Source organism: Brassica napus, chromosome C9 (assembly GCF_020379485.1).
Source record: "Brassica napus cultivar Da-Ae chromosome C9, Da-Ae, whole genome shotgun sequence".
Lineage (NCBI taxonomy): Eukaryota > Viridiplantae > Streptophyta > Magnoliopsida > Brassicales > Brassicaceae > Brassica > Brassica napus.
Genome location: NC_063452.1, coordinates 44,459,131 through 44,471,391, shown reverse-complemented (window position 1 = coordinate 44,471,391; position 12,261 = coordinate 44,459,131). Strand labels below are relative to the sequence as shown.

General features: G+C 39.9%; 1 protein-coding gene across 1 annotated transcript; it reads left to right on the top strand.

Moving 5' to 3' along the window:
- The first annotated feature begins 736 nt into the window (after positions 1 to 736).
- On the top strand, positions 737 to 3,365 carry LOC125592675 (protease Do-like 4, mitochondrial). Its single transcript, XM_048768025.1, has 4 exons — positions 737 to 768; positions 876 to 904; positions 1,032 to 1,316; positions 1,424 to 3,365. Exons 1-4 carry the CDS (start codon positions 737 to 739, stop codon positions 1,624 to 1,626), a joined length of 549 nt encoding a protein of 182 aa, XP_048623982.1. The 3' UTR covers positions 1,627 to 3,365.
- The last annotated feature ends 8,896 nt before the right edge of the window (positions 3,366 to 12,261 follow it).

The following is a 12,261-nucleotide window of genomic DNA, read 5'->3' as shown; positions in this document are numbered from 1 at the left end:
CTAGATCATCCACTAAGGCTGAGTACAGAACCTTGTCTGATATTGCTGCAGAACTATCCTGGATATGTTTGATTCTGAAGAGTGTTGGAGTTCCTCAAACTGAAGTAGCTGAGATATATTGTGACAACTTGTCGGCAGTTCACTTAATTGCTAATCCGGTACTGCACAAGAAGTCCAAGCATTTCGCTACTCATTACCACTTTGCGAGAGAGAAGGTTGCTGCTGGGACCTTGGTGGTGAAACACATTCCCGCAGCTCAACAACTTGCAGACATCTTTACTAAACCTCTGCCTCAGCACAGCTTCTATGATCTTCGTTTCAAACTCGGTGTGGTCTTTCCACCCACCTCGAGTTTGCGCGGGGGTATTAAGCCCAGTGGACCAGAAGATGTTAAGACGATGGGCTTCACTCAGACAAAGCCCAGAGCATCTTCGGCTACAAGACAAACATCTTCGACGGTCACAACTTCAGTCAAGGAGAAAGGTAAAGCAGCCAAAGGTACGGAACCCTCACCTCCCAAGATGCAGCTCAGCAACAGATATGACGCTCTGAAGGATAAGGATGCCTGAGCTGTCAGAGACACCTGTCAGACCTCTAGATTGTTCCAATCGTTTGTATAAATAAACCTAGAGTCACTCTTGTAATCTTCAAGTTTGAGAATAATAAACTTCAGAAACATTCAGTAAAGTTCTCTATTTTCCATAGCTCTCTGACTGCGCTTAGAACCCTAGCAGAAATGGCATGCGTCAGGATCCTCGTGCGGCTCTGGTATACCCAGAAACCAACCATCTCTCTCTAGTTTTTGGTTTTGTGATTAGGATTATCCCCAACGAGGATTTGGGCTAATAGCTAAATTTATGTAGTACGTGTTTAAGGGTCATTGGTTCAAGTCTCATTGGAAAGGGTTTCCTATCCAAAAGAGAGTGAATTTAAAATGGTTTGGTCCTAGTCTAGGGGATATACATGCCCAAAACATCTTGGTAATCGATCTAAAAACAAATTAGTACTTTCCGCTGTCTGCTTTTCTATAGTTGACTTATATCTTACGGTGGAATCTAATGTAGGATTTGTGATTTCTGGAAGGAGGATTCTTACAAACTCTCATGTTGTGGATGATTCATATGACACATATGTGCAAGTGAGAAAGCATGGTTCATCCACTAAGTACGAAGCAATAGTTGAAACAGTTGGATTTGAATGTGACTTGGCCATCTTAGGTGTTGATAATGAAGAGTTTTGGGAAGATGTAAATCCTTTGGAACTCGGAGACATACCCTCTATCTATGAAGATGTCTCCGTTCTAGGTTATCCTCGTGGTACGTTTTTGATCAAAACGCTTTTGTATGAGTAACATGTTTAACTACTTTGTTGTATATGGTAAAAGACGGTGATAAGAATAACTAATGAGTTATGTTGGGCACAGGTGGTGACACTATTTGTGTTACAAAAGGTATTGTGTCGAGAGTTGAATCTGGTGAATATATGAACAGCTCCATCGAACTATTGAAAATACTAACAGATGCCACTATTGACTATGGAAATAGTGGTGGTCCAGTGGTCTGTGGAAACAAAGTCGTTGGTGTAGCATTTCAAGGTTTTCCAAATTTGGAAAAGACAGTGAGTTGACAAATCTTGAATATAATTTTATATCCAAGTCCAAGTTTTGCAAACAAAAGTTCTCGCTAACCTTTTTTTTTGTTGGTTTCTAACGAAGAGGGCATCTTCTCCGGGGACGAAGCAAAGACAAAAAAGATGAAAACAAAAGAATAAAGACTGACGAAGAGGGGGAAAGACTTCGGTCTCGGCAAGATCGCCATCTTCCTCCACCAACACATGATGGAATCATTATATCTATTTAATGATTAAACAAGTCATCCATTTCTTTATGGTTTAAGAAGAACGAGAGAGATGAGATTCCCAATAATCATCTCACGACGTAAACACATCTTTGTAATTGTGAAAACAAGAATCCATGACGATAGCCACCCTCGTATCATGTTAATGATCGACCTTATCTTCATACGACAAGATCGGTCTAAAGAGATCATATGCAGTTCGAGAACTTATCAATCGTACAGTAACTACTAATTAATCAAGACAAGAGAGCTCGAAGCAAACATCGAGCTCGAGACCGACGAAGTCGAGGTCTCGCCCATGACCGAAGAAACCGACATCTCTTTTGAGATGATTATAATCGAACTACGTTTAGACTTGATCCCTTGACGGGTACGTAGGCAGCTCGATCCCGAATTCAGTCACGATCCTTCTTAATCCCGATATCTCTATGATATTCGACATATGAATATAGTCCATTCTTGTCGACTCATACTTGATTACATCGTTGTGTTTTAAGGATATCGTTGCCCACGTTATTTCTTCCCTAGATTGGACTCCCGATCACTATCAAATTCTTAGTGTAGATTTTAGGATCTACATTTTGGCGCCGACTGTGGGGAAGAAAAACGAAAAACATCCTTGATAGGAGCCCGATCTTAGGCTTGTAAGCACGAAAATGGATTCATCTCGTATGGTGTCCAATACCACAATAAACGAACCATCACACCAGGATGGCATCGATCTGAATGGATCATAACCAAGAAACAGAACATGAGATTCGATCCCGACCTCAGCTAAATTGAATCTCCGTTTCTGATAAAAATAATTCATCTCGCCGAGTCTCACCAATAACCTTCTCAAACCATAGCAGACCGGCGACGAGTTCTGATAGCCCGACCTCCCCAGTTTGGGTCCGGTCAAATGATCGTCCAACACGAGAAAAGTTTGCTAACCGAGCTAATGCACTCAAACGAATACCTATGCCGAGGCAGAAAAATGTAAAATGTCCTGATTAACAAATCGCAAAAGCAAGAAATTGTCGGTATTGTCTTGGACGGCTCAGAATAAGACAAAGAAAATGACTTCGCTACGCGTCGAGCATGAATTCTTGATTAATAAATGAATAGAAGTGAGGAAGAATCTTGATGAGACCATATCACAATATCGCGAGCGTGCTTGGACCATGCACAATGACTAAATACACCAACAAAGGAACCATAAATATCTTGACCACCGTTTGGTTGAAGGGAAGAAGCAGAGCTCGCCAAGCTCGAGAACTAAAAGATTTACTCTCCCTTCGGCCACAGCCTCATGTCTCGAACACAGTTCTAGGTGTTCCCGATTTTACCATATCCAAAACCGAATGTTTCAAGACTGGGAGCGCAAAGACTCCACGAAATGAAGGGCTCGAGATCTTAGAATCCATAAACACCAGATATCTTATCATTATGAAAAGAGGACAGGAAACGACAGAAGTCGAAAGAAGCATGATCAAAAATAGACATCTCAAGGTCTCGGATTCGTTATTTACCCGTAACATGCACACCCGACTTCCTGTTTGAGACAAGAATCGACGAACTCGACGTCTCGTTCAAGACCAACGATATAGATGTCTCACGCGAGATAATTATAAATTAAGTCATATGAGACATGAACTAAGGTTACTATCTACTCAAATCCCACAAACGAGAGCTCAGAAGCTGGAGAGCCCCGACTGCAAGCACCCGCCTCTCACCTTCCGGCGAAGAGAAGTTCTCAATGCTCAAGAGAAACAATTAAAACACATCCCAACGAGATCTCGAGCTGACGACACACCATTCGCTATGATCTTTCTATGACGTAAGAACTTTCCCGTATTTGTACAATAAGAGACGAGATCATATTATATCTATGATAGACAGAAAAGGATACAAGTTCCTCTACCAAGCGGAATCTAGTGGCTTAGATCGAACTCATGCCTCGATCACGATATACGAGCCAAGATCAAACGCTTAATGCAACAAATGAGGTCGACTTGGAACTTCAGTTACTAAAAGACTTTTCCGTTCTCCAACTTCGTCACCTCACTTGAAGAACTGGGGGGATAATTATTAGTACTGGATTTAAAATTAAATCCATCCCACCGAAAGGATAAGAGAACCAGCTGACAGCATTAACTCGAGTTAGGCTCAAACCGGCCCGAGAAATCTCGTAAAGTAACGTCCGCGCATAAACGATCTTTGATTAGATCGAAGGCCAAGTCAAAAGGACTCCGCATATCTGGCTGTGTATCTCGTAACGCGAATAATCGAAAAAGAAGTCATAGCTGAATGTGCAGAACACGCGCAACAAACTCACCAAACTTATAGGAGTTGACATCGTCCTGTAAAAGAACAACGAGATCGTTCTCGCGAGCACCTGAGTTCTACTTTCCAATTAACAAAAGACCATTCACCCAGCAAGAGTGACAATGAATAAGAAAATGTATTGTTATTACTTCATTGTATAACAAAAGCACAACTTCCTATCACGTGATTGGAAAAATGAGGAGCTTGGACTAACTAAGGCCACATCCAAAAAAACCACAACATTTTCTATTAAGTAGCTATGGAAGCATTAAACATGCAAGACGAACGATGAGGAGAAGAAAAGATATTCAATTCCTTATATTTGTTGCATGAAGTAAAGACTACGTCTCCGTATTTACTACAATGTGAGATGAAATCATACTTTGATGATGACAACAAGTGAAGACACGAACTTTTCTATGATATTTGATCTGATGAGATCGCGATGAATCCAACGTCTCGAGACTGATGAAGCCGACATCTTGCCCGATGAAACTGCCATCCCAGCCTGGTACGATTGATCAAAGATGGTTAACTCAACCGGGAAGGATTTGATCCACGATGATGGAACCATGAGCCGCAGGTTGTCGCCATCCTATTCACTAGACACATAAGACAAATGATCTAACCATCAAAATATATGGAACCCGACATCACACTCGATCTCGCCAGGTCCCGATCATAAAATCTCACGAGGTCATGGGTCAACTCCAATCATTACTGCAGCACCACCGAACTCTGAGACATTCCCTAAGCAAAATGAGAATCCTATATGAGACACGGGGATCTCAAAGTCCAAAGAATATGAGCTGTCACGACACTCAGCCCACGAAAATAGAGCGAGCTGACTCGACTGCGGCCAATTATTCAAACCTTCCACGACGAGCATTAACACCTTTAAATGTGTCGGGAGCTACAATCCCCGATCATCTGACCTCTTGGGGTTCGGACCCGGCAAAACGACAGATCAAGCAGAGACGATCTTATTGCTCGGTCTAATACATCGGGGCAGGTATCTCCCTTGCCGACAGCACAGACCCCTGAGGAGGATGACGAGCTGCGATGCGCGCTCGCCACTCCCATTGACAAACCCCAGAGCTAAGGGACTCACTCAACAAACAGGTACATATGAAGATACCTCCACTTCTTACGGAACGAGAACACTAAGCTTGACCATGAGTGGAGGACGAACATGGAAACAAGAAAGAGAAATACATTCCCACCACTCATACGCAGTTTACCATCACATGACAATTAAACAAGGAGAAGAGCAACGACCAAGAAAAAGATTATTTGATCTCTATGTCATCAAACCATTAAATGATATGATGATAAAACAATTCTTCCACTTATTGTTCGACAAGAAGAAAAGACACAAAACTCTTTACGTTTTCTCCACAAGACAATTTCATATCTATATTTGTTAAAGCCGATAATCTTTTCCAACGAAGAAGGACTCAAGATTAAAGCCACAAATGCATTTCTTTATTATTGCCCAGAAACTCGTTTCTTAACGAGGGTTACACGATCTCTTTACGAGATCACGATAATGAAACTGTGTATCTTCATTCGCCTTGTATCGAATAAGAGTGAGAGCTCTCTCTCCTCGTGATATCAGAGCTAGCAAAGACCAAGTTTATCTACAACTGAGAATCTCCAGGTGCTCCCGAAATTTCCACCTCATGATGTATATTCCTCAACAGAAGAGACATCTCACCTCGATCTGGATCAAACAACCACAGCCTAAGTCTCAATAGACTGGGCAAAGATTGGATCAGCTAGCTCGAACGCGAAAGCCTACTAGTTCGCTCTCCAATCAATTTGACCGACCAAAAGCAATGCAAATGTCTATCCCTCGAGTCCCGAAACCCTAATGACGCATATATGAACTGTATGAAACACACATCCACTATCATTAAGCAAGTACAGATCTTGCATCCGAGTTAAAAATAGACAGACTCGACCTCTAGCGAGCTCGTGAAACACAAAGGATCAATAAGTCGTCCTCCTCCAATAATGGAATCGAGTTCGATCTCTGATGCAGAAGCTCGAGGAGCCGAAACTGGATCTTGCTCCACGAAAACAACGAGTCATATGTCCAAGGAACCTTAGCAGCTCGGTAGCCGAGTTCGACTCTTTAAGAATATCGACCAACACAATTCCCAAAGAGCTGAAGTCAAGGAGCCATTGAAACTTTACACTCTCAGATCGATAGTGAGCTTTTGAACAAGCTCTTATCGTGCCTCCAGAAATATATCGAGCATGATATCAGGCATATCGAAACAAAAATACCGGAGAGGCGCAAAGAAAGCTCAAGCCTTGCATTCTACACTCCTTAAAGTGACAAGTCCATCCACTTCATTATGAAAAGAGCCATAGAATGCCTGACTTCAAACGATCTCGAACTACTTAAGGGGCCAGTATATCCCTTTCCGTAGAAGAGGCAAATAGATTTTATCTATAGCGAATCATGGAAAATCACAAACAAAATCCAAAACATCACTGAAAGGCCCCGACCACGAAATCAATATCTGTTAAGGAAAACGATAAATCTGGACAAACCACGCAGAAATATTCTAAGATCACATGTTGTCTAAACGATATTTCCAAACAAAAGCTAAGCCACAAGAGGCAGTAAGCGTGACATGATCCACGACGGCGTACTATGAGTTGTGCACATATCAAGTTAATAATTAGCAGCCGCATCAACTTCTCAGCAACTACACAAAGGAAAACCGATCAAACATGCAACACCATTTCTTCTCCGCTAGATCGCAGTCGTTAAACCATAACACGCCCATGTCGGTAAACAATTGTCTTTCATCTATTTACACATAAAAACATTGCATCAGAGAATAGATTCTGGCATCACTTTTACAACTTATATATTATCAAATTCAAATCACTATTTCAAATCGCAAGTTTCATAAATAGACTTATATAACCGTAAAATGTTTTATACATTATTCTCACGCTACCAGTAGCTCGAACTACTATTGAGATTCACTTTTCGGTCTCAATTGGCTCGGAATATCCTTAAACTCTATTTTCAACTTTAAACAAGCTCAAACTCTTAGCGAGTTTTACCACACGGTCTCAAACGACCCAAGCTCTCATCGACATAAACCACCCTCCATATCGAAAAAGAAAATCAATAAACCACGTCCATAGGCCACGACTGGTCCGCGAGCTGGATTCCTGATCAGCTTCCATCTCGCAAAGCATCTCGAGGACGAGCGATATAAATTTCTCCTATAGCCGAACCAAAGTAAACGTTCGACTCTCTACGGGTAGCCAATCATTTGCATTGACTTAATGATTCGTTGAGATTATATCCAACACCTTTACACAAACACAAAAATATTAACATAAACTCGAGTTGACGCGGAATAAGCAACCGGACTCACATCAACAAAAAAATCATAAACAGAAACAAATTCAATCACAAAATCCCATCTACCATGAGAGATCAAAATAACTCTCTATGCTTTTCAAATAAGCGACTCCGCTGACAAGCTCGACCCATATTTATGAAACCGCGAGCTCGATCCAATTCTCGTCTCTCGTGCGGCGTCTCCAACAGACTACTTCGAACTGTTTCCTTAACCCACAGACATAAACGAAATCGATCACTTAGCGATCAAACGAACATCAAACGGCTTGATATAATACACCAAATAAGCTGAGATCGAATTCACTTTTTGATCACGACAAACATGCCAAGATCGATCACTCAATGGAATTGTTCTTGCATGATCTCGCCATCAAATGGCGAACGACTTTGCGAACTCATTAAAGAAGAAAATGGCTCGGAGTCATGTTGTCTCAATTGATAAAAAGCTTCTCCGTTCTCCAACCTCATCGCCTCACTTGAAGAACTGGCGGGACAAATGTTGGACCAGAATTTAGCACTAAATCCTTCCCGCCAAAAAGATAAGAAACTGGCTAACGACGACCTCGAGGTGAGCTTAGACAGGTCCATGAGAACTCGTAACCCGAAGTCGGCCCACAGAGCCCGAGGTTCTTTGAGTATGAATAAGTCAAAGAACAAAGAGAATTATTCTCCTTATATATCATAGAGCAATCAATAAATAAGAGGTCATAGCTAGAAAGGTGGAGCATGTGCAACAAATTATTAACCATATTACTAGCTTGTTGCAACAACCTTGCTCTGATATAAAAGAGGCCTTGGATCTAACGAAGAGGGCATCTTCTCCGAGGACGAAGCAAAGACAAAAAGGATGAAAACAAAAGAATAAAGACTGACGAAGAGGGGGAGAGACTTCGGTCTCGGCAAGATCGCCATCTTCCTCCACCAACACATGATGGAATCATTATATATATTTAATGATTAAACAAGTCATCTATTTCTTTATGGTTTAAGAAGAACGAGAGAGATGAGATTCCCAATAATCATCTCACGACGTAAACACATCTTTGTAATTGTGAAAACAAGAATCCATGACGATAACGACCCTCGTATCATGTTAATGATCGATCTTATCTTCATACGACAAGATCGGTCTAAAGAGATCATATGCAGTTACGTTCGAGAACTTATCAATCGTACACTAACTACTAATTATTCAAGACAAGAGAGCTCGTAGCAAACATCGAGCTCGAGACCGACGAAGTCGAGGTCTCGCCCATGACCGAAGAAACCGACATCTCTTTCGAGATGATTATAATCGAACTACGTTTAGACTCAATCCCTTGACGGGTACGTAGGCAGCTCGATCCCGAGTTCAGTCACGATCCTTCTTAATCCCGATATCTCTATGATATTCAACCTATGAATATAGTCCATTCTTGTCGACTCATACCTGATTACATCGTTGTGTTCTAAGGATATCGTTGCCCACGTTATTTCTTCCCTAGATTGAACTCCCGATCACTATCAAATTCTTAGTGTAGATTTTAGGATCTACAATATATGTGTTGTAAATAATGATAAAAGTGTTTGATCCAAGAAGCTGTTGTGTTTTTTTTTGGTGTAAATGTTAAATTTTATACCAAATTTTCTTTTTGACAGAAATTACAGAGATAACTATTAGCGGATATGACCAAAAAACCTAAACAACGAGAAAGAAGAAGAGGCAACTCCGGGTACACAAGTATTGACAATATAAACAAGATAATAACACGAGTTAGCTAGATAAACCGAAAGAACAGCTTGGCCGATAGGTTAGTATTGCCAAATGGGAATGACGCCTTTGACATCATTCCCGCGCAGCTTTGCGAGTAACCGACCGACGAGTCACTAAATCCACACTTCCACCACCGGTAGAGGCGACAAGTACTCGAAGCTAGATACCTTAAGTCTCACCAGATAACTCTATTTGTGCCTTCTGGTTTATCGCAGCAAGATCACCGAAGCTATAATTATTGGGCTCGACTTCAGAAATAATGCGAGCCAGAGCTAGAAGTCAGGATGCGACGAGAGCCACATCTCGATGCTACCCTTCCAAAGCTGTTGTGTTGTTATCAGAGCGTTTACCAAAAAATGCGTTTACAACATAAATAAACCTAACTAAGTTCAAAAAAAAAACATAAATAAACCTAACAAGAAGACGTGTGGAGTTTCTCTTTGATAAATGTCAACTACACAGAGAGTTTCTTTTGGTCATAATTATAAAGTTTCTGAGCTGGTTATTGTATTGATTGGTTGAGCTGAACCAGTCAAATCTAGATTAAACCGAGTTGCCTATTTAAAAGTTTTAACCAATAAACTAATCAAAAACAAACAGATAACTAATCAGATTCTTCATATAAGACTAGCGCACGTCACGGAAAAAATAAGAAAGGGTTAAAGAACCAGATCGTGGATGGCTCATAACCAAGAGATTATGATTTGTAATCTTTCCATTTATCTATGACGCTGTAATCTCCTATATAAGGAACCTCTATGTTATGAATAAAGATAGACTTTTCCATTAATTTCACAACACGTTATCAGCACGAAACTCTAAATCCCTAAGCTAATACCCAAATCGAAAACCCTAAAACGCTAACCCTAGCCGGCGATCCGACGAACCCTAAATCCCGATCGCGTCTCTTGTTCCCGCATCTGTTCCAGCTCGCGTCCCCGATCAACTTCAGCCCAAGGCGTTCCTGATCCTAGCTCAAACGTTCGCGACCCGAGAGAAACTCCAGCACGCGACTTCTTCCTCGTTCGCGACAGCATCAGACAGCTCGATCAAGCAACAAAGTACGTCCGCGACCCGATAGAAGCAACTCGATCCATTCCAGCTCGCGTCCCGTTCGTGTCCAGCTCGCGGCTCAACTCCTTTGGTGGTCCGATTCAACAATCATCTAAGGTGAAAAGGTAATTCAAAACCTAAGAACCCATAATCGAACATGGATTGATTGATAAAGAATGAAACCCTAAAACCCTAATCTTTATGAATCAAACTCATAGGGTAATAGATCAAAAATCCTAATTGAGTAAATCGAAGCTCTAAAAGTTTGATACCCAAACCCTAAATCATGTTCCTACATGATTAAAACCCCAAATCGATTTTTACAAGTTAAAATCCGATAAACCCTAACCCTATATCTATAAACCCTAAATAATATAAGTATCAGAATTAATTATACAATAATTATCAAATCACATATTAAAACCCTAATCGAATATTTTGAAATCAAAATTGTTTTCGGTTTTGATCATTGAGGTTTTAAATCTGATTGAATATGATGCTATGTTGCTAGAATTGTTTGACCGTTAAATTGATAAATTTATTTTCTCATCCTGCTTGGTTAATTTTTCATCTGATTTAAAATTGTTTAAACCGACCAGCCTGTTAAAACATTGATTGAATCCGATAGGTTGCTAGCTTGCTTTACTTATATAATCCGATAGGTTGATAGATTGATTGAGGTTTACTTGTTTAAAATTCGAATGATCTGATTGCATGATTCTTGAGGTTTAATATCATCTGCTAGGATTGATAGTTTTGTAATCTGATATGTTTTAAATAGAAACCCTAAATTATCCGTATGATATGTTATATTGATCTGATTTGGATGTCTTTGAGAATTGAGAATCCGTATGCTAGGTTGATAGATTCATGATAAAATCTAATGTCTTGAGGTTTAAGATTGTATGCTAAGTTCGATTAAATTGATTGATCTGATTATATGTTTTTGAGGTTTGATAAATTTGGATACTAGATAAATTATTTACACATGGTTTATGCTAAATACCAATCAGCCTTGAAACTGATTCATTGAAATTCATGCTTGAAATCTATATTCTAGTATTGCTAAAATCAGCCTTGAAACTGATTCATTGAAATTCATGCTTGAAATCTATATTCTAGTATTGCTAAAATCAGCCTTGAAACTGATTGAGTGATTAATAAATCTTTTTACTAGTCTTGCTAAAATCCATTGATTGTTAAACCGTAATTGCATGATTAATTTAATCCGTTTTTGCTAGTCTTGATAAACTATAATATTATGAGCACATAGAAATAGTATTGCTGAGACTTGCTAGAAAATTGACTGATTGATTAAATGCCTTTAAGATTGATAGTCTCATTGTCTTCACAAGATTGAAATCTGAATTGATTGTTTTAAAGAGTAAGGCCGCATGAAAATTATACCTAAATATTGAGTGATATATGATTTGAGATGTCGAAAATCAACCTAGATTTTGCTGCCCTAAATTTCTGTGGAGATAATTATTTACGGTGGGCATTGGATACAAAGATTATCCTAAAGTCAAAAAGACTTGGTGAATGTATCATAGAAGGCAATAATGCCAATGAGAAAGATTGATACAAGGCAATATTAATTATTAGTCATCATCTTATTAAAAGTCTCAAAGATCAGTATCTGACTATAGAGAATCCTCTAAACCTTTGGACAGAGTTAAAAATTGAGATATGATCACCAAAGAACGGTGTTATTACCAAAGGCCCTATTTGATTGGAGGAATCCCAGAATCCAGGACTATAAGTCCGTTGATGAGTCTATTGCTAGCTGGGCAAAATAATGGATTACTGATGAGAAACAGTGAATTGAGACCTCATGGATTAACCCCATTACCTGATACCAATAAGGCCGCAGAAGAAAAAAAGGTAACCACGTCCAG

Excerpts from the sequence above, each read along its gene's own strand:
- LOC125592675 (XM_048768025.1), top strand. The coding sequence starts at position 737 with ATGGCATGCGTCAGGATCCTCGTGCGGCTCTG. Across the intron at positions 769-875 it reads AGGATCCTCGTGCGGCTCTG|GGTCATTGGTTCAAGTCTCA; the intron begins GTATACCCAGAA and ends TACGTGTTTAAG. Across the intron at positions 1,317-1,423 it reads CGTTCTAGGTTATCCTCGTG|GTGGTGACACTATTTGTGTT; the intron begins GTACGTTTTTGA and ends TGTTGGGCACAG.